The sequence below is a fragment of the Pseudophryne corroboree genome, chromosome 2 (assembly GCF_028390025.1).
Source record: "Pseudophryne corroboree isolate aPseCor3 chromosome 2, aPseCor3.hap2, whole genome shotgun sequence".
NCBI lineage: Eukaryota > Metazoa > Chordata > Amphibia > Anura > Myobatrachidae > Pseudophryne > Pseudophryne corroboree.
In genome coordinates, this window is record NC_086445.1 from 918,634,412 (window position 1) to 918,657,757 (window position 23,346).

The 23,346-nt window shown below is 47.8% G+C and overlaps 1 protein-coding gene across 2 annotated transcripts in view; it reads left to right on the top strand.

Annotated features, from left to right (window-relative positions):
- POLDIP2 (DNA polymerase delta interacting protein 2) overlaps positions 1-22,844 on the top strand; it is a 37,121-nt gene extending 14,277 nt beyond the window's left edge. For both annotated transcript variants that reach the window (XM_063956142.1, XM_063956141.1), the window contains exons 5-11: positions 7,119-7,194; positions 13,831-13,938; positions 14,024-14,160; positions 14,627-14,653; positions 15,385-15,510; positions 15,646-15,725; positions 22,381-22,844. In XM_063956142.1, the coding sequence (XP_063812212.1) occupies positions 7,119-7,194; positions 13,831-13,938; positions 14,024-14,160; positions 14,627-14,653; positions 15,385-15,510; positions 15,646-15,725; positions 22,381-22,495 (669 nt within the window). In that variant the 3' untranslated portion in view covers positions 22,496-22,844. The remainder of the gene's footprint in view (positions 1-7,118; positions 7,195-13,830; positions 13,939-14,023; positions 14,161-14,626; positions 14,654-15,384; positions 15,511-15,645; positions 15,726-22,380) is intronic.
- Positions 22,845-23,346: the final 502 nt, after the last annotated feature.

A 23,346-nucleotide genomic window follows, 5' to 3' on the forward strand; every position in this document is an offset into this window, starting at 1 on the left:
AACCTATTGTGGTTCCGGTTATTACCGACACTTCCGTTATTTCAAAGTCTTTGGATGTTGTGAGGGCTTTGAAGATATACGTAAAGAGGACAGCTCGTCACAGGAAATCGGACTCGCTGTTTGTTCTATATGATCACAATAAAATTGTATGTCCTGCTTCAAAGCAGACCATTCCACGCTGGATCAGGTTCACTATCGAGCATGCTTATTCCATGTACAGGCCCACTCTACTAGGTCGGGGGGTTCTTTCTAGGCGGCTGCCCGGGGTGTCTCGGCTTTCCAGCTCTGCCGAGCGGCTACTTGGTCTGGTTCGAACACGTTTGCTAAGTTCTACACGTTCGATACTTTGGCCTCTGAGGACCTTCAGTTTGGTCAATCAGTTCTGCAGGAACCTCAGCACTCTCCCACCCAGTTTGGAAGCTTTGGTACATCCCCATGGTACTAAATGGAACCCCAGTATCCTCTAGGATGTAAGAGAAAATATGATTTTAATTACCTACCGGTAAATCCTTTTCTCGTCGTCCGTTCTTCCTGCACTGTTACTTGGTTAAGTATTGTTGGTTCAGCTGTCCCTGTTTAAAGTTGGGTTAGCATAGCTTTCCTCTGTGTGTGCTGGTTCGGAATCTCACCACCATCCTTATTTATCTTTCTCTCAATGTATGTCTGTCTCCTCGGGCACAGTTTCCTAGACTCCTACAGTCTGGTAGGAGGGGTGTAGATGGAGGAGCCATCCCACACTATCAAATTCTTAAAGTGCCCATAGCTCCTAGTGGACCTGTCTATACTCCATGGTACTAAATGAAACCCCAGTATCCTCTACGGACTACGAGAAAAAGATTTACCGGTAGGTAATTAAAATCCTATTTTTTGCTTTGCCTGTTAAATTCTTTTATCTGAATCCATGGGGGACACTGGGTGCCTGCCCTCACACCCCTGGCTGGGAGTTTCATGGTTCCGACACCGGGTGCTGAGGCAGTTTAGTGTGTGTGTGTGTGTGTGTGTGTGTGTGTGTGTGTTTTAATGGTCCTTGTACTTGTTAAGTATAACTGGTTTCCCAGGCTACAGTTGGGATATAGGGGAGGAGGAATCTGTGCTGCTCCCAAAGAAGTTAACTCTTTGGTGGCCAGGACTCCTTCAGCTCCACTATTCCCAGTCCGTGTCCCCCATGGATTCAGAAAAAAGGATTTAACAGGTAAGACAAAAATCCCCTTATTCTCATCCCTCCACTTATGCTGCCAGCCGCATGAGACAAGTGGATTCAGGTTACAACTGCCTACGGTGCATTCAGGTTACAACTGCCTACGGTGCATTGGAGCACAGTTAAACCACTGCATATTTCAATATGATCACAGTACAATGAACGAACCGGTCAACGCTTGTATGGGGAAGGGGGACATTCTTTGGTTACTACATTTGGTTAGGGCTAGACCACTAAGGTCCTCTACATGTGACTTATGTGATCAATTTTTAGCTTTCCCCATTATATCGAGCATAGAGCTTTGTAACCATGGTGTCTGTCACTTCAACCTGTTGGCATAGACGCAATGACACCTGCTGTGTGAGAATTTGTTAGCATTTCAGAGTTTTAGAAGTATGAGGACGACAACTAAATGAAGAAAACCATACGATCCTTTTAGGTTATATTCCTAGGAGTCCTGAGGTTCATCAGCAGCACTTTAATACATTTTCCATTGAATGCAGCTAAGATGCAGGTCCCAGCACTAATATATTTAACGAAACACAGAAATACATGTGAAAGGAATGTGAACACATCTGGTTTTTAATGTTTTCCATACCTGTTCAGATGCCTGTAGAGGGATTGCGAAAGTAGGTAGGTTTAATGTTACAAAAAGCAAATAGATGCTACCTGGGTGTGTAACCTTTAAATAAAAAGTAAGTTTTGAAGAATTTGAGATGCTTTACATTGTTTGTCTCTAGATATCATTCCGCCATTTCTCTGATGTCCTAGTGGATGCTGGGAACTCCGTAAGGACCATGGGGAATAGACGGGCTCCGCAGGAGACTGGGCACTCTAAAGAAAAGATTAGGTACTATCTGGTGTGCACTGGCTCCTCCCTCTATGCCCCTCCTCCAGACCTCAGTTAGAATCTATGCCCGGCCAGAGCTGGGTGCTCCTAGTGGGCTCTCCTGAGCTTACTAGTAAAGAAAGTATTTATTAGGTTTTTTATTTTCAGTGAGCTTCTGCTGGCAACAGACTCACTGCTACGTGGGACTAAGGGGAGAGAAGCAAACCTACCTGCTTGCAGCTAGTTTGTGCTTCTTAGGCTACTGGACACCATTAGCTCCAGAGGGTTCGAACACAGGCACCTGTCCTCGATCGTCCGTTCCCAGAGCCGCGCCGCCGTCCTCCTTGCAGAGCCAGAAGAACAGAAGCTTGAAGACGACGAAATCGGCGGCTGAAGACTCCTGTCTTCATTAAGGTAGCGCACAGCACCGCAGCTGTGCGCCATTGCTCCCAGCACACTTACACACACTGGTCACTGTAGGGTGCAGGGCGCTGGGGGGGGGGGGGGGGGCGCCCTGGGCTGCAATTGAAGTTCCTTTGGCAAAAAAACATACATATATACAGTCTAGCACTGTATATATGTAAAAAAAACGCCATTTTTTTACATGGAAAGCGGGACAGAAGCCCGCCACTGAAGGGGCGGGGCCTTCTTCCTCAGCACACCAGCGCCATTTTCCCTTCACAGCTCCGCTGGAAGCAGCTCCCCAGGCTCTCCCCTGCAGTATCCAGGTACAAGACGGGTTAAAAAGAGAGGGGGGGGGCACATAAATTTTGGCGCAAAACAATACAAAAAAAAAAAGCAGCTATTGGGTAAATCACTTATTAGCAGTGAAAATCCCTGTGTTATATAGCGCTGTGGTGTGTGCTGGCATACTCTCTCTCTGTCTCCCCAAAGGACTTTGTGGGGTCCTGTCCTCAGTCTGAGCATTCCCTGTGTGTGTGCGGTGTGTCGGTACGGCTGTGTCGACATGTTTGATGAGGAAGGTTACGTGGAGACGGAGCAAGGGCAGATAAGTGTGGTATCGCCCCCGTCGGGGCCGACACCTGATTGGATGGATATGTGGAAGGTTTTAAATGTCAATGTAAACTCCTTACATAAAAGGTTTGATGACGCTGCAGCCTTGGGACAGCCGGGGTCTCAACCCGCACCTGCCCAGGCGACTCAGAAACCGTCAGGGGCTCATAAACGCCCTCTATCTCAGATGGTTGACACAGATGGCGACACGGAGTCCGACTCCAGTGTCGACGATGATGAGGCACATTTACAGTCTAAAATGACCAAGGCCATCCGATACATGATTATTGCAATGAAAGATGTATTACACATTTCTGAGAGTAACCCGGTTAATACCAAGAGGGTTTATATGTTTGGGGAGAAAAAGCAGCCAGTGACTTTTCCCCCATCTGATGAAGTAAATGAATTATGTGAAGAAGCGTGGAGTTCCCCTGATAAGAAATTAGTGATTTCTAAGAGGTTACTGATGGCGTACCCTTTCCCGCCAACGGACAGGTTACGTTGGGAAACATCCCCTAGGGTGGACAAGGCGCTGACACGCTTATCTAAAAAGGTGGCCCTGCCGTCTCAGGATACGGCCGCCCTAAAGGAGCCTGCGGATAGAAAGCAGGAAGCTATCCTAAAGTCAGTGTATACACACTCTGGTACTCTACTGAGACCTGCTATTGCTTCAGCCTGGATGTGTAGTGCTGTAGCAGCGTGGACAGATACTCTGTTAGACGACTTAGATTCCCTCGACAGAGATACTGTTTTGCTAACCCTGGGCCATATCAAAGACGTCGTCTTGTATATGCGGGATGCTCAGAGGGACATTTGCCTGCTGGGCTCTAGAATTAATGCTATGTCCATTTCTGCCAGGAGGGTCTTATGGACTTAGCAATGGACAGGAGATGCTGATTCTAAAAAACACATGGAGGTTTTGCCTTATAAGGGTGAGGAATTGTTTGGGGACGGTCTGTCGGACCTCGTGTCTACAGCGACAGCTGGAAAGTCGACTTTCTTGCCTCAGGTTTCCTCACAGCCTAAGAAAGCACCGTATTATCAAATGCAGTCCTTTCGCTCCCAGAAAGGCAAGAGAGTCAGGGGCGCATCCTTTCTTGCCAGAGGCAAGGGTAGAGGTAAGAAGCTGCACCATGCAGCCAGTTCCCAGGAACAAAAGTCCTCCCCGGCTTCCACTAAGTCCACCGCATGACGCTGGGGCTCCACAGGCGGAGCCAGGTGCGGTGGGGGCGCGTCTCCGAAACTTCAGCAGCCAGTGGGTTCGCTCACAGGTGGATCTCTGGGCTATACAAATTGTATCTCAGGGATACAAGCTAGAATTCGAAGCGACCTCCCCCCCCCCGCCGTTACCTCAAATCAGTTTTGCCAGCTTCCCCCATGGAAAGGGAGGTAGTGCTGGCGGCAATTCACAAGCTGTACCTCCAGCAAGTGATTGTCAGGGTCCCCCTCCTTCAACAGGGAAGGGGTTACTATTCCACAATGTTTGTGGTACCGAAACCGGACGGTTTGGTGAGACCCATTTTGAATTTAAAATCCTTGAACACTTATATAAAGAAATTCAAGTTCAAAATGGAATCGCTCAGAGCGGTTATTGCAAGCCTGGAAGAGGGGGATTTTATGGTGTCGCTGGACATCAAAGATGCTTACTTGCATGTCCCCATTTATCCACCTCACCAGGAGTACCTCAGATTTGTGGTACAGGACTGTCATTACCAATTCCAGACGTTGCCGTTTGGCCTGTCCACGGCACCGAGACTATTTACCAAGGTAATGGCCGAAATGATGATACTCCTTCGGCAGAAGGGGGTTATAATTATCCCGTACTTGGACGATCTCCTCATAAAGGCGAGGTCCAGGGAGCAGTTGTTGATCAGCGTAGCACTCTCTCAGGAAGTGTTGCAACAACACGGCTGGATTCTGAATGTTCCAAAGTCGCAGCTGATTCCTACGACGCGTCTGCTTTTCCTGGGTATGATTCTGGACACAGAACAGAAGAAGGTGTTTCTCCCGGTGGAGAAGGCCCAGGAATTAGCATCTCTGGTCAGGGACCTGTCAGCAGTGTTCATTCCGGGAGTGGACAACTGGGAAGCAGACTTCCTCAGCAGACACGACCTCCACCCGGGAGAGTGGGGACTTCATCAAGAAGTCTTCCAACTGATTGCAAACCGATGGGAACTGCCACAGGTGGACATGATGGCGTCCCGCCTCAACAAAAAGCGAAAAAAATATTGCGCCAGGTCAAGGGACCCTCAGGCGATAGCTGTGGACGCCCTAGTGATACCGTGGGTGTACCAGTCGGTTTATGTGTTTCCTCCTCTCCCTCTCATACCAAAAGTACTGAGAATAGTAAGAAAGAGAGGAATAAGAACAATACTCATTGTTCCGGACTGGCCAAGAAGGACTTGGTACCCGGAACTACAAGAAATGCGCACAGAGGACCCATGGCCTCTGCCTCTCAGACAGGACCTGCTGCAACAAGGGCCCTGTCTGTTCCAAGCCTTACCGCGGCTGCGTTTGACGGCATGGCGGTTGAACGCCGGATCCTAGCGGAAAAAGGCATTCCGGATGAAGTTATTCCTACGCTGATAAAGGCTAGGAAAGACGTGACAGCAAAACATTATCACCGTATATGGCGGAAGTATGTTGCTTGGTGTGAGGCCAGGAAGGCCCCTACAGAGGAATTCCAACTGGGTCGTTTCCTGCACTTCCTACAGTCAGGGGTGACTATGGGCCTAAAATTGGGGTCCATAAAGGTCCAGATTTCGGCCCTATCCATTTTCTTTCAAAAAGAACTGGCTTCACTGCCTGAGGTTCAAACATTTGTTAAGGGAGTGCTGCATATTCAGCCCCCTTTTGTGCCACCAGTGGCGCCCTGGGATCTTAACGTGGTGTTGGATTTCCTGAAATCCCACTGGTTTGAGCCACTTAAGACCGTGGAACTAAAGTATCTCACGTGGAAAGTGGTCATGCTGTTGGCCTTAGCATCGGCTAGGCGTGTGTCGGAATTGGCGGCTTTGTCATGTAAAAGCCCATATCTGATCTTCCATATGGACAGGGCAGAATTGAGGACTCGTCCCCAATTTCTCCCAAAGGTGGTGTCATCGTTTCATTTGAACCAACCTATTGTGGTGCCTGCGGCTACTCAGGACTTGGAGGACTCTAAGTTGCTGGACGTAGTCAGGGCTTTGAAAATATGTTTTCAGAACGGCTGGAGTCAGGAAGACTGACTCGCTGTTTATCTTGCATGCACCCAACAAGCTGGGTGCTCCTGCTTCAAAGCAAACTATTGCGCGCTGGATCTGTAGCACGATTCAGCAGGCTCATTCTGCGGCTGGATTGCCGCATCCAAAATCGGTGAAGGCCCATTCCACAAGGAAGGTGGGCTCTTCTTGGGCGACTGCCCGAGGGGTCTCGGCTTTACAACTTTGCCGAGCAGCTACTTGGTCGGGTTCAAACACATTTGCAAAGTTCTACAAGTTTGATACCCTGGCTGAGGAGGACCTTGTGTTTGCTCATTCGGTGCTGCAGTGTCTTCCGCACTCTCCCGCCCGTTTGGGAGCTTTGGTATAATCCCCATGGTCCTTACGGAGTTCCCAGCATCCACTAGGACGTCAGAGAAAATAAGAATTTACTCACCGGTAATTCTATTTCTCGTAGTCCGTAGTGGATGCTGGGCGCCCGTCCCAAGTGCGGATTTTCTGCAATAAGTGTATATAGTTATTGTTATGAGCCATCCGTTGAGTGAGGCTCAGTTGTTGTTCATACTGTTAACTGGGTAAGGTTATCACAAGTTGTAAGGTGTGATTGGTGTGGCTGGTATGGGTCTTACCCTGGATTCAAAATTTCCTTTCCTTGTAATGTCAGCTCTTCCGGGCACAGTTTCCCTAACTGAGGTCTGGAGGAGGGGCATAGAGGGAGGAGCCAGTGCACACGAGATAGTACCTAATCTTTTCTTTAGAGTGCCCAGTCTCCTGCGGAGCCCGTCTATTCCCCATGGTCCTTACGGAGTTCCCAGCATCCACTACGGACTACGAGAAATAGAATTACCGGTGAGTAAATTCTTATTTTTTCTGTCAGTCACATAGGTCACAGACAGAAGCGGTGACGTTCCTTGCAAATCATGACGATAGTCGAGCATTGTATGCAATTCCTGGTACGTAACCTAGCTAGCTGATGTGCTTCATTGTAAGGTAAAGCCATCGTAGCCAGCTTCTGTTAGGGCGACAATTTCCCTGAGAAGACTATAGTATAGTTAGCGATATTTTAAAATTTGGCCCAGCTCCAGTAAGGGAAAAGATGTGTAAGTCATCTGTACTTGCTTGCACATTGCATGACGGCAATGCGTACTCTGCAGCCTTTGCACCCTCATCTTTATTTGTGGTTTCACAGCCATAATTTCTCTTTCATCCACTAGGGGACACTGGAGCTTTTTTAGACATTAGGGGTGTGAAGCTTGCAACCGGAGGTGTGGCACAATCTAAAATCAGTATTGTCTGCACAGCCGGCTCCTCCTCCTTCACATCCCTCCTCCCTCAGTTTTGAAAATTGTGCTAGGAGGTAGCACATGGAGCTTTGAGCTCCTGACTAAAAAAATTTTTTGTTTTCTCTTTTTTTCTTGATATGGACTGCGTCACCCTAATGAAAAGGGAGACAAAGCCACGAATTTGTGAGAGACAAAGATCCCTATTGAAGGGACCTGCATCTCTCGACGGGAAAATACAGATCACGATGGAGCTGCGTCTCCCTAGGAAAGGGAGACAAAGCCTGATACTACTGAGAGACTAAGATCCTTTTTGAAGGGATCTGCTTCTCTCACAGGAGATCCTCTTCACATCAGATCTGTGAGTACTGGTTGTTATAAGGGCCAGTTAGCGTAGGGTTTTTCTTTTAATTTAAATTCTTATTATTTTCTAATAGAAGCGCTGCGACATAGGGCTCTATTCTTATACTCCCTTACTGGAGTTAAATAGCTGGTTAATTAGTTACTCATATCCCACATTAGAGAGAAGGGCCACTACGGGACCTGATGAGAGCGGTCCCAGCGCATATTATAATGCCGCAGGGCGGCACACCGGGATCCCTTCAGCGGCGCAAAATTCCCTTGTCAGCATTCGACAGTGGTGCCGCTACAGGTCCTGCTGAGAGCGGTCCCAGCGCCCGCCGGCCAGGGGGATCACAATGCCGCAGCGCAGCACTAATGTGTGAGCGGCCGGAATCCCTTCAGCAGCGCAAGTTTCCCCTGTCAGTGTTCAAGAGGGGCGCCGCTACAGGTCCTGCTGAGAGCGGTCCCAGCGCGCGCCGGCCAGGGGGATCACAATGCCACTAATGTGTGAGCGGCCGGGATCCCTTCAGCAGCGCAAGTTTCCCCTGTCAGTGTTCAAGAGGGACGCCGCTACAGGTCCTGCTGAGAGCGGTCCCAGCGCGCGCCGGCCAGGGGGATCACAATGCCACTAATGTGTGAGCGGCCGGGATCCCTTCAGCAGCGCAAGTTTCCACTGTCAGTATTTGAGAGGGGCGCCGCTACGGGACCTGCTGATAGCGGCCCCAGCGCGCGCCGGCCAGCGGAGTCACTATGCCACGCGGCTGAGCAAATACCCTCAGCCGCCGGAGGCAAGGAGTGGGGGAGTGACACTACATTAAAAGATTTACACTGCTGCTGCCGGGCATTGCAAGCCCAGATAGGTGCAAAGGGTGGCTTCAGGTAGGCCCAATATTTACACATAAGAATAGGGGGGGCAGTGGGGCTCACCGAATGGAAATCCCTCTCCTCTAGGAGGTGTTCAGAATTTTGCAGTGGCGGCCATCTTAAAATTCACAAAGGCGCAAAGGCACATTGGAGCCTCCCCCTATCATATACACAAGTAGACCCTACGTGTGCTAACAGCACCCTCTCCTGGTGAAAGGTTATATCTTTCTTTATATAAAACTACATAGACTATGAGGATCTCCTGCGATATAATATGACTGTTTTATTTTCAAAGGACTTCTGATACACAGATCCTACTGAAAATACAAGGAAGCAAGTGAGGCCAACTCTACCATCGTAGCTGTGTTACAGTTGAAGTGTGGGGGTTGCATGTCGGCTGAGGTGTGTATATATATATATATATATATATATATAGATATATATAGATATAGATATATATATAGATATATATATATAGATATATATAGATATATTTTTTTATTATTTTGTTTTTATTTTTTTTACATTTTTTCATTGTTTCTCAATTGTATCCTGTTCCTTTTGTCTATGTAAGAAAGGGAACAGTAATTCCAGCCGGTTCCGATACCTTTGCTTCCGCCATCTCTCACAGCCTTTCTCTTCCTAATTTAAAGGGTGAAAGTGCCACATAATACCCTGGTACGGTATTTAAACAACATGTCTAAAGCAAGAATCACGCAAGCCGCAATTGGAATGGGCTGCTGGATTCTTTAAGACGAGGAAATTTCTCATTAAGTAACGCCGCCCGTACATGCAGAAACAGATGTGCGCAAGGCAGTTAAAATAACTTTTCATATTATACCGGAAAGTGAGTTAATTGACTCTACCCTAGAAAGGACACGGCAATCTTAGGTCTTGAGTCTTTAGTTGAAGGGGCCAGAAGAATTCGAATTGTTTGAATCCCAAGAACAACCGAGTTCAACAGTGTTTCCCATTCCTAAATCCTTCCAATCTCAAATGGAGGAGGCTTGGACACAACCTGACTAACGTTTTCAATTTCCAAGATGGTCTCAAGTAACTTACCCTTTACCTATAGGGGTAATGGCTATATGGGAGACTCAGCCGGTGGTAGATGCCTCACTAGGAAGGTTGTCAACAAGAAGACAATCTTACCGATACCTAATGTAACGACTTTAGAGGAGGCTTCACACTGAAAGGTTGACACAGCTTTAAAGTCGATTTTTTGTAACAGCTGGTGCGACACAGAGTCCTACGCTCATCTGTGTTTAGGTTACCAAGGCCATGGGAGCATGGGCGAGCCGTATTGTACAGATTATTGATGAGGAATATAGCTGGGAAATCTTTACCCAGCTGGCGGAACACTTTCAAGAATCTGCTTCATACTTGTGTCAGGCCTCAAAGGATGCTAGCAGGATTGCATCGCGCATCTCCGCATCGGCCATATCGGCTAGACGGATTTTATGGCTCAGAAAATGACAAGGAGGCTCTGACACTAAGAAGGCGGTGGAATCCATCTTCCTTGGGGGTGAAATACTTTTCGGGCCAGAGTTGGACAGACGGATTGCACGGGCTACGGCAAGGAAGTCCACATTCCTACCTACTCCTTATACGAGAACCACTTCACAGGTTAAAAGGGGTTATTCCAGTCCAATGGTTATTTCGTTCAGATCTCGGGCCTTTCGAGCCCGATGACGAGGGTTCGGTACACCGGCACGTGGGGGCAGAGGTAGAGGCCGCTCACAGGCAACACCCGGAAAGCAGGAGAAGCCAGCTGCCGAAACCGTGGCATGAGATCTCCCAGCTCCCTTGGTGTCTTCCCTGGAGGCGCATGTCTGGAAGGTTTGCAGGACATATGGGCCAACACCTCACCAGAACGTTAGAGGATTTTTACAAAGGGTTTGCCTCGGTGCCCTCAGACGGCAGAAGCACTACTGTCGGCAATTCAGAAATTGCTATGGTTAGAGGTCATTTTTCCAGTTCCCGCCTCCAAGAGAGGAGGGGGTTCTACTCCAGTCTTTTGGTTGTGCCAAAACCGGACAGGACGGTCAGGTCGATACTCAATTTTAAAACTTTTAAACCAGTTTCTAAGGGTTCCAAATTCAAGAGTGAATCAATCCAGTCGGTCATTGCATGCATACCTGCATATCCCTATTTGGTTTCCCCACCAAGCTTACCTAAGGTTGCTCAGGTACTAAAGACACCTATGGTTTCTCGGCACTTCTGAGTACACCTTCTCGGGAAGATGGTGGCATTGTTAGAAGCTCTCCAGTACGGCAGACTTCACTCCCGACCAATACAGATAAGCCTCATTGCTCAGAGAGCAGGTTCGCACTGGCTTATTCATCGGAGTATCCGACTCCAACCGAACGTATGAGTCTCCTTGATATGGTGTTCGTTACACAAGAATCTCGCAGCAGAGAGGAGATTCCGGATTTGGGGATTCGGAGGACCCTGACAACGGACGCCAGTCTCAGAGGTTGGGGGGCCGTCCTAGAGGAACATCAGTTTCAGGGTAGATTGACGTTACGGGAGAGCAGACTGCCCATAAGCATTCTAGACAATGCGCTTCTCTTAGCCAAAGACCTAGTCATGGGTCAATACTTAGAGATACAGACGGACAATGTCACGACGGCGGCTTACATAAACCGTCAGGGAGGACCAAAGAGCAGGATGGCATTACAGGTAGCCACAAAGATCTTGTGGTGGGCAAAAGGAGGAAACGTCATCCTCTCGGCTGTGTTCATTCCAGGTGTGGAGAACTAGGAAGCGGATTATATCAGTCGCCAGGAGATGCATCGGGGAGCGTGGTGCCTACATCCACAGATTTTCGACATGGTGGTGAGGAGATGGGGCCTATCTCAAGTGGGCCTCATGGCGTCTTGGCTAAACCATCAGCTGCCCAGATATGGGTCCAGGACCAGAGATCCAGCAGCAGAAGGAATGGACGCATTAACACTACCATGGGACTTAAATTTGGTGTTGGAATTTTTGAAATCTCCTACTTTTGAGCCGTTAGCAAGAACAGACCTGTGATATCTCTCTTGAAAGGTCACGTTATTGCTTGCCTTGGCTTCGGCCAGGCGGGTTTCTGAGTTGGGAGCCTTATCGGGTATGAGCCCCTTTTTAACTTTTCATGAGGATAGGGCTGAACTCCGTACAAGAGCGGATTTACTGCCTAGAGTTGTTTCGGGGTTTCACGTAAACTAGCCATTTGTGGTCCCATCTTTCCAGGGTCTTGCAGATGGGGACGTGTCCTTGGATGTTGTCCGAGCTTTACGGGTATACGTACAAGTTACGTCGTCCTTCAGTAAGTCTGACCATTTGTTTTTTCTTTATGATGGGCCTAAGAAGGGCTGGCCGGCATCTAAGCAGTCTTTGTCCAGATGGATTCGACTTGCCATTCGGCAAGCTTTTAATTCCTGTGGCAAACAGGTTCCGGTTCAGACGGGTGCTCATACCACCCGATCAGTGGGTGCCTCCTGGGCAGCTGCCAGAGGTGTTTCCACTTCTCAACTTTGCAGAGCGGCGACGTGGTCCTCAGCCCACACGTCCGCGAGATTTTACAAGTTTGATACCTTTGCGTCCGAAGATTCCCAGTTCGGACGTTTGGTTTTGCAGGTTACTGACAGCACTCCCTCCCTGGGGGATAACTTTGGGACGTCCCCTAATGTCTAAGAAAGCTCCAGTGTCCCCTAGTGGATGAAAGAGAAAAGAGGATTTTGGTACTTACCGATAAATCCATTTCACTGAATACTCTAGGGGACACTGGACGCCCGCCTCGGTGCTGTCGGCCTGCGGAGTTTATGGTTTTGTTCAAACAATTTGTTCAAACAGTGTTAGTTTTTTGGTTAAAGAAGTTTCTTGGATGCTGTTTGATATGTTGTACAGTTCGGTTCCTCGCCAGGTGCTATAGTATCATGTCCTATTCTCTCAGTCAAATTTTCAAAACTGAGGGAAGAGGGATGTGAAGGAGGAGGAGCCGGCTGTGCAGACAATACTGATTTTAGATTGTGCCACACCTCCGGTTGCGAGCTTCACACCCCTAATGTCTAAGAAAGCTCCAGTGTCCCCTAGAGGATTCAGAGAAATGGATTTATCGGTAAATAGTGTTCACTCTAGGAGTGAAAAGGGGCAGGGCGCCGGACTCCGGGGGCACATGTGCGTGCGCGCGACGAAGCCGCGCGCGCACGCAAATTAGGGGGTGTGGCCACGCCTACGTCATTTTAGGGGGCGGTGCGGCCCACAGACGCTACTATAGAGAGCGTCTGTGGCCGGCGACGTCACTGTTGGGGGTGTGCCCAGCACCTCCGTCGGTGCTGGGCTTCCCCCAGCCCTCTCCCAATGCGTGAATGGATGCCGCGTGCATGCGCACGGCATCTATACATGCCGGGAGGGCAGGAAGCGGGCGGCTGTTCTAGCAGGGCGCCGCAAAAGGGGCAGGGCGGGTTTTGCCTGCTAAAAAACGGGCATGGCGCGGCGCCCTGCTAAAACAGCCTAGAGTGAACACTAGGTAAGTACCAAAATCCTCTTTTTTTACGCACTAATGTTCACCATCATTATCCGCCTGCACTATTCTTGGTGCAGAGACGTTTCTAAGAAGAGGAATAGTTACACATTCCTTAGACAAGCCCTCAAAATGTAGCCAATGCACAAACACATGTTGCCACCCAGTTACACACCTTCAGCCGCACGTGGAGATGCAACGTAGTTAAGCATACTCGCCTGCGGAGCATGTGCAGTGTGAGAACACTCAAAATAGACTTGTATTCAACGTCTTATCAGCCCCACTATTGGGTATATTTATTAAAGGTCAATTTTGATCGATTGCAAATTGATTAAAATCGATCTTAATCAAAGTTGGTCTTCCTGGGCTAAAAACACACATTTACTAACATATGATTTTTTTATATTGATTTTGAGATGTGTGTTTTTAGCCCAGGAAGCCAATTAAGATTGATTTTAATCGATCAAAATCTACTTTTAGTAAATATACCCCTATGTCTGTGGTATGTGAATTGTCTTGTTTTTTCACGTGAGAATCTCTTGTTTTGGGTTAAATAAGTCTTAATAGTTCCCCCCTCTCCCCTCCTATTTCTTATAAAGGTTTAGATTATGTAAGTCAGGAGGACATTCTTCCCTACAAATCCACTGATCAAGTCCCTATACAGCATGAACTTTTTGAAAGATTCCTAAGTTATGATCAAACCAAAGGTAAGTGACCTTGTACAAGTTCCACAACGTTTGTCACGAAACTAGGGAGATATAATATTTTACAATCTGTCTCTCTATTGGGCAGTGCCACCTTTTGTAGCGCGTGATACCCTACATGCATGGCAGGCGAAGAATCATCCTTGGCTGGAGCTTTCTGATGTGCACAGGGAGACCACAGAGAACATCCGTGTCACTGCGATTCCCTTCTACATGGGAGTGCGGGTCTGTATTGTAGTATATTATCTCTACTGTGCAAAAGTGTAGGGCAGGGGTTCAATCTGTTTCGCTGGGTCAGTAATTATTGCACAAACTGCCTCATAACATGACCTTTTGTGAAAAACTGATGATCGAGAATTAGAACAGTGCTTCATTATCATTTGGTAGTGGTTATTTATAGAATACTAGTGTAATTATAGATTTTGTTACTACTCTTGTCAAACCACATTACAGTCCACCAGGGAGACTGGGCAGCTGGTGGACTGTAATGAAACTCAGGCATGAGAACTCTTTATCAGTGACCCAACTGTTTCCACACTTCATTAATGGAGATCTGAGCACTCCTTGAGCCAGTTTGTTTCATTAACGCCTAAACACCTAGAAAATGTATAAGATAACCACTAGCTATATTTTACTTCTTAGTACATTTTACCACCACTAAATTAAGTGATGTCCTTTGTTTCCCACACAGGAAGCTCAAAATGTGCATGAGTATTGGGTAAGTAGCTCTTCAGTAGTCTTGGCGTAAACTGAAATTAATTGACCAAGAAGCCTATCCATGATGTCCAATAATGTCCATCTGTATGTAGATGATGAACAAGCTTTAATCAGATCTTGAATTACTAGTAAGCAAGTAACGGATGATAAAATGTTAATTATTCTGTATAGCAGTGGGTGTGTGTATTGATACATGGATAAATATATATGCACTTTTATTTTTATCAGAGATGGATAATACTACTGTTTAGTAATTACAGTGAATGCGTGACTTGTCTGTATACATATTTGGTAATCTGAAGCAATTGTTTCATGTTTTAGATCAGTATTTCTTAACTTCAGTCCTCGGTACACACTAGCAATGCATGTTATCCATATCTTGTTGGCGTACAGGTGTATTTATTAAAAGATCTGCAGGTGGTGCTAATTCTCTATCTCAGTGATGGCTAACCTTGACACTCCAGCTGTTGTTGAACTACACATCCCAGCATGCCCTGCCTCAGTTTTAGCATGGCCAAATAGCAAAACTGATGCAGGGCATACTGGGATGTGTAGTACAACAACAGCTGGAGTGTCAAGGTTCGCCATCACTGCTCTATCTTGTGATTCTGTGAGGAGACCCGATAAACATGCACGGTTTGGGTTCCCGGGAGACTGGACTTGGGAAACTGTTTTTAAAATGTTAATAGACTCTACCTGACCATAATGCCATTTGTTGCATTGCTTGTATAGTGGCGTTACTGCATCCGCCTAGAGAACCTTGGTGGTGAAGTTGTTCAGCTGAGAGAGCGTCACTGGCGGATTTTCAGTCTCTTGGGTTCCCTGGACACAGTGATGGGACGTGGTGTGGTTGGCAAGGTATGGTCGCTGGGTTATGTAGCATGTTACTTCTGCCCAAGTTGAGGTGAATCTTGGTCTACTGTATGTTATATGATGAAGGTGATTTGTAACTCTCTCCTTCTTACATTTGAAGTTGTTTTCTTTTCCCTCCAGGAGCCAGTACTGTCTAAAGAGCAGCCAGCTTTTCAATACAGCAGCCACGTGTCACTAAATGCATCCAGTGGCCATATGTGGTAAGGAGCCTTTCACTTCTAATGAAGATTTTAGGGGGGTAAATTTTATTGTTTTTACCCCCAGCTGCCGCTAGATGGCGACCAACGGAGCAATTTAATTGTTCCGTTCGGGCGCGTGCATGCAGCGGGAGGACGCATTTCAGCTCGCAGCCTCCTGAGGTGTGAGCTGAAATGTGCATAAACTCCGGTGTTTGGGCGCTCAAACAGGAGTTTGAATGCCCTAACCAGGACTTTAGACTGGTTTAGCCACTTTGCACAGCTAAACCCGATACTATTGGGCGTGCATGCATCCCCAAGGAGGGATGACTGTTGAATTGCTCTGGTGGGCATCCGCAAAACAATGGAATCCCCCCTAAATTTTCTTAATTCCGCTCTAAGTTGCATGTTTTTATTTAGTCATCTGGGAAATTAATATTATTCGGATATTTTATTTAAAAGTCGCCACATGTGGTTCGCAGTGGAGATGAAGTTGGAGATGTAGGGAGCACTGCTGTTAGAGAGGGCCTTGTATGTAAGGGTGAGGAGTTTGAAGAGGATTTTGAGGGGAAAGGGAGCCAGAGCAGGTTTTGTCAACGGGGAGTGGCAGATGTGGAGCAGCGGTAGAGGAAGAGAATTCTAGCTGCAGAGTTGAGAGTAGATCGGAGTGAAGCGAGATGGGAGCGTGGTAGGCCAGTAAGGAGAATGTTGCAATAGTCGAGCCGTGAGATGACCAGTGAGTGGATAATAAGTTTAGTCGCACTCTGGGAGAGGAATGGTGTGATGCTGCATTACTGAAAGTCACAGGACTGAGCTAGAGGTTGGATGTGGGGGGTGCAGTCAAGAGTGATGCCAAATTAGCGGAATGGGGGAGGTGATGGTGTTGGCAAATAAAAGCCAATAAATTAGTCATGTGAATTGGTAAACGCCTCTTTCTCTGACGTCCTAGTGGATGCTGGGAACTCCGTAAGGACCATGGGGAATAGCGGCTCCGCAGGAGACTGGGCACAAAAGTAAAGCTTTAGGACTACCTGGTGTGCACTGGCCCCTCCCCCTATGACCCTCCTCCAAGCCTCAGTTAGATTTTTGTGCCCGGCCGAGAAGGGTGCACACTAGGGGCTCTCCTGAGCTTCTTAGTGAAAGTTTAGTTTTAGGTTTTTTATTTTCAGTGAGACCTGCTGGCAACAGGCTCACTGCATCGAGGGACTAAGGGGAGAAGAAGCGAACCTGCCTGCTTGCAGCCAGCTTGGGCTTCTTAGGCTACTGGACACCATTAGCTCCAGAGGGACCGAACACAGGCCCAGCCTCGGAGCTCGGTCCCAGAGCCGCGCCGCCGGTCCCCTTACAGAGCCAGAAGCAAGAAGAGGTCCGGAAAATCGGCGGCAGAAGACATCAGTCTTCACCAAGGTAGCGCACAGCACTGCAGCTGTGCGCCATTGCTCCTCATACACACCTCACACTGCAGTCACTGAGGGTGCAGGGCACTGGGGGGGGGGCGCCCTGAGCAGCAATAAAAACACCTTGGCTGGCAAACATACATCACATATAACCCCCAGGGCTATATGGATGTATTTTAACCCCTGCCAGAATCCATAAAAATGCAGGAGAAAAGTCAGCGAAAAAGGGGCGGAGCCTATCTCCTCAGCACACTGGCGCCATTTTCTCTCACAGCTCCGTTGGAGGGAAGCTCCCTGGTTCTCCCCTGCAGTTACTACACTACAGAAAGGGGTTAAAAAAGAGAGGGGGGCACTAATTAGGCGCAGTATTAATAAAACAGCAGCTATAAGGGGAAAAACACTTCTATAAGGTTATCCCTGTATATATATATATATAGCGCTCTGGTGTGTGCTGGCATACTCTCCCTCTGTCTCCCCAAAGGGCTAGTGGGGTCCTGTCCTCTATCAGAGCATTCCCTGTGTGTGTGCTGTGTGTCGGTACGATTGTGTCGACATGTATGAGGAGGAAAATGGTGTGGAGGCGGAGCAATTGCCTGTAATGGAGATGTCACCCCCTAGGGAGTCGACACCTGAGTGGCTGAGCTTATGGAAGGAATTACGTGACAGTGTCAGCTCTTTACAAAAGATTGATGACATGAGACAGCCGGCTACTCAGCCTGTGCCTGTCAAGGTGTCTCAAAAGCCATCAGGGGCTCTAAAACGCCCGGTACCTCAGATGGCAGATACAGACGCCGACACGGATACTGACTCCAGTGTCGACGATTAAGAGACGAATGTGACTTCCAGTAGGGCCACACGTTACATGATTGAGGCTATGGAAAATGTTTTACATATCTCTGATAATACAAGTACCACTAAAAAGGGTATTATGTTGGGTGAGAAAAAACTGCCTGTAGTTTTTCCTGCATCTGAGGAATTAAATGAAGTGTGTGATGATGCGTGGGTTTCCCCCGATAAAAACTGTTAATTCCCCAAAAAGTTATTAGCATCATACCCCTTCCCGCCAGAGGATAGGGCACGTTGGGAAACACCCCTTAGGGTGGATAAAGCGCTCACACGCTTGTCTAAACAGGTGGCACTACCGTCCCCGGATACGGCCGCCCTTAAGGAACCTGCTGACAGAAAGCAGGAAAATATCCTAAAATGTATATACACTCACACGGGTGTGATACTGCGACCAGCAATCGCCTCAGCCTGATTGTGCAGTGCTGGGGTGGCTTGGTCGGATTCCCTGACTGACAATATTGATACCCTAGATAGGGACAGTATATTACTTACTATAGAGCATTTAAAAGATGCATTTCTATATATGCGTGATGCACAGAGGGATATTTGCCGACTGGCATCAAGAGTAAGTGCGCTGTCCATTGCTGCCAGAAGAGGGTTATGGACAAGACAGTGGTCAGGTGATGCTGATTCCAAAAGGCATATGGAAGTATCGCCTTATAAAAGGGAGGAGTTATTTGGGGTAGGTCTAACAGACCTGGTGGCCACGGCAATGGCTGGGAAATCCACATTTTTACCCCAGGTAGCCTCTCAACATAAGTCCTTTCGGCCCCATAAGGGCAAGCGGGCAAAAGGCTCCTCATTTCTGCCCCGTGGCAGAGGGAGAGGAAAAAGGCTGCAGCAAACAGCCAGTTCCCAGAAACAGAAGCCTCTCCCGTTTCTGCCAAGTCCTCAGCATGACGCTGGGGCTTTACAAGCGGACTCAGGCACGGTGGGGGCCCGTCTCAAAAATTTCAACGTGCAGTGGGCTCACTCACAGGTGGACCCCTGGATCCTTCAGGTGGTATCTCAGGGGTACAAATTGGAATTCGAGACGTCTCCCCTTCGCCGTTTCCTAAAGTCTGCTTTACCGACGTCTCCCTCCGACAGGGAGGCGGTATTGGAAGCCATTCACAAGCTGTATTCCCAGCAGGTGATAATCAAGGTACCCCTCCTACAACAGGGAAAGGGGTATTATTCCACGCTGTTTGTGGTACCGAAGCCGGACGGCTCGGTGAGACCTATTTTAAATCTGAAATCCTTGAACACTTACATACAAAGGTTCAAATTCAAGATGGAGTCACTCAGAGCGGTGACTATGGTGTCTCTGGACATCAAGGATGCTTATCTCCATGTCCCCAATTACCCCTTCTCACCAAGGGTACAGAACTGATACTATCAGTTTCAGACGCTGCCGTTTGGTTTGTCCACGGCACCCCGGGTCTTTACCAAAGTAATGGCCGAAATGATGATACTCCTTCGAAGGAAGGGAGTTTTAGTTATCCCTTACTTGGACGATCTCCTGATAAGGGCAAGATCCAGGAAACAGTTGGTAGTCGGGGTAGCACTATCTCAAGTAGTGTTGCGGCAGCACGGTTGGATTCTCAATATTCCAAAATCGCAGCTGAAAATCGCAGCTGATCCCGACGACACGTCTTCTATTCCTAGGGATGATCCTGGACACAGTCCAGAAAAAGGTGTTTCTCCCGGAGGAGAAAGCCAGGGAGTTATCCGAACTAGTCAGAAACCTCCTAAAACCAGGCCAAGTGTCTGATGCACAAGGGTCCTGGGAAAAATGGTGGCTTCCTACGAAGCAATTCCATTCGGCAGATTCTACGCAAGAACTTTCCAGTGGGACCTGCTGGACAAATGGTCCGGATCGCATCTTCAGATGCATCAGCGGATAACCCTGTCACCAAAGACAAGGGTGTCTCTCCTGTGGTGGTTGCAGAGTGCTCATCTTCTAGAGGGCCGCAGATTCGGCATTCAGGACTGGGTCCTGGTGACCACGGATGCCAGCCTGCGAGGCTGGGGAGCAGTCACACAGGGAAGAAATTTCCAGGGCTTGTGGTCAAGCCAGGAGACATCACTTCACATAAATATCTTGGAGCTAAGGGCCATTTACAATGCCCTAAGCCAAGCAAGACCTCTGCTTCAAGGTCAGCCGGTGCTGATCCAGTCGGACAACATCACGGCAGTCGCCCACGTAAACAGACAGGGCGGCACAAGAAGCAGGAGGGCAATGGCAGAAGCTGCAAGGATTTTTCGCTGGGTGGAAAATCATGTGATAGCATTGTCAGCAGTGTTCATTCCGGGAGTAGACAACTGGGAAGCAGACTTCCTCAGCAGGCACGACCTCCACCCGGGAGAGTGGGGACTTCACCCAGAAGTCTTCCACATGATTGTAAACCGTTGGGAAAAACCAAAGGTGGACATGATGGCGTCCCGCCTAAACAAAAAATTGGACAGGTATTGCGCCAGGTCAAGGGACCCTCAGGCAATAGCTGTGGACGCTCTGGTAACACCGTGGGTGTACCAGTCAGTGTATGTGTTCCCTCCTCTTCCTCTCATACCAAAAGTACTGAGAATTATAAGACGGAGGGGAGTAAGAACTATACTCATGGCTCCGGATTGGCCAAGAAGGACTTGGTACCCGGAACTTCAAGAGATGCTCACGGAGGACCCGTGGCCTCTACCTCTAAGAAGGGACCTGCTCCAGCAAGGACCCTGTCTGTTCCAAGACTTACCGCGGCTGCGTTTGACGGCAGGGCGGTTGAACGCCGGATCCTAAAGGAAAAAGGCATTCCGGATGAAGTCATCCCTACCCTGATCAAAGCCAGGAAGGATGTAACCGCAAAGCATTATCACCGCATTTGGCGAAAATATGTTGCGTGGTGCGAGGCCAGTAAGGCCCCGATGGAGGAATTTCAACTAGGTCGATTCCTGCATTTCCTGCAAACAGGAGTGTCTATGGGCCTAAAATTGGGGTCCATTAAGGTTCAAATTTCGGCCCTGTCAATTTTCTTCCAGAAAGAACTAGCTTCAGTTCCTGAAGTTCAGACGTTTGTAAAAGGGGTACTGCATATACAGCCTCCAGCGGCACCTTGGGATCTCAATGTAGTTTTGGGGTTCCTAAAGTCACATTGGTTTGAACCACTTGAATCTGTGGAGTTAAAATATCTCACATGGAAAGTGGTCATGCTGTTAGCCCTGGCCTCGGCCAGGCGCGTGTCAGAATTGGCGGCTTTATCCTGTAAAAGCCCTTATCTGATCTTCCATTCAGACAGGGCGGAATTGAGGCCTCGTCCTCATTTTCTCCCTAAGGTGGTTTCAGTGTTTCATCTGAACCAACCTATTGTGGTACCTGCGGCTACTAGTGACTTGGAGGACTCCAAGTTGTTGGACGTAGTCAGGGCCCTGAAAATATATGTTTCCAGGACGGCTGGAGTCAGAAAATCTGACTCGCTGTTTATCCTGTATGCACCCAACAAGCTGGGTGCTCCTGCTTCTAAGCAGACTATTGCTCGTTGGATTTGTAATACAATTCACATTCTGTGGCAGGCCTGCCACAGCCAAAATCTGTAAAAGCCCATTCCACAAGGAAGGTGGGCTCATCTTGGGCGGCTGCCCGAGGGGTCTCGGCTTTATAACTTTGCCGAGCAGCTACTTGGTCAGGGGCAAACACGTTTGCTAAATTCTGCAAATTTGATACCCTGGTTGAGGAGGACCTGGAGTTCTCTCATTCGGTGCTGCAGAGTCATCCGCACTCTCCCGCCCGTTTGGGAGCTTTGGTATAATCCCCATGGTCCTTACGGAGTTCCCAGCATCCACTAGGACGTCAGAGAAAATAAGAATTTACTTACCGATAATTCTATTTCTCGTAGTCCGTAGTGGATGCTGGGCGCCCATCCCAAGTGCGGATTGTCTGCAATACTTGTACATAGTTATTGTTAACTAAATCGGGTTATTGTTGTTGTGAGCCATCTATCCAGAATGCTCCTCTGTTATCATGCTGTTAACTGGGTTCAGATCACAGGTTGTACGGTGTGATTGGTGTGGCTGGTATGAGTCTTACCCGGGATTCATAAATCCTTCCTTATTGTGTACGCTCGTCCGGGCACAGTATCCTAACTGAGGCTTGGAGGAGGGTCATAGGGGAGGGGCCAGTGCACACCAGGTAGTCCTAAAGCTTTACTTTTGTGCCCAGTCTCCTGCGGACCCGCTATTCCCCATGGTCCTTACGGAGTTCCCAGCATCCACTACGGACTACGAGAAATAGAATTATCGGTAAGTAAATTCTTATTTTGCATAACGCATTAAAATGGGAATGCCTGCAACGAGACCTCAGCGCAGCCCGATCTCACAGATTTTTGTACACAGTTGCACTGTCTAATTATATTGACCCTGATGGTATAGTTAAGCTGTGCTGAATATTTATCACCACATCTCTGTTTCAGGGGAACATTCTGCTTCGAGCGACTTGATGGTTCACATTTTGATGTCCGGATTCCTCCTTTCTCTCTGGAAAGTAACAAGGATGAAAAGACGCCCCCATCTGGTCTTCACTGGTAGTGCTGCTATGCATACCCAACCTGGACTGAAACACACTTTGTAGAACTGTGCTTGTCAGACTGTTGTGTCTCAGACACTGTAGGAATGGAACTGTTTGTAAGATCAGGTATCGGATCCCGTGTCTAGTTTTTGGGAGGAGGATTTGTGTTGGTATCTACCCTCTAACACTCTTGCTGCTGCGTTTCTTGGAAATTCCCACGTTGCCGAGCCGTGACCTAACCGATACTCCTGAATCATCCAAGAGCTTGTTTGGGAATTCAATTCTTATTTTATTTTATTGTCTTTTCAAGATTATATATAATATATAATTTTTGTTTGCCAGAATAATAAAGAAATACATTTCTTGAAATGACTGTGCTATTATATGTATGTGTATATATATATATATATATATATATATATATAAAAATAAATATAAAATCTGTCTCTCAGGTAGTTGTGGATTAGCAGATGGTGACTGTGATATCTCACACCCTGCTTGGCGGGTTACATGCTCTGTAATATACCGGGGCGATGGTTAGTCTTCTGGCTGTTTTACTCCACATCAGAACAAATGTGATCTATGAACTTGGGTTCAGTTTGCAGGAACCTTGAGCAGGTTTCCCAAAAGTACAATCTAACTCAGTTTTTTTGACTCCATAACTCCAGCCCTTTCCTCAATCTATTACGTTATTTATATTGAAATATTATATGCATTCAGTTATATACATAGAATAAATTGTCATTCACTGACCCAGTGCAGCTTGCAATCTATATTCCCTACCACATGGACACAAATACAGTAGTGTGTTTTGTCCAATTATGCTACCACTATGTTTTTGTATTGTGCAAGGTAACCGGAGAAAATCCAT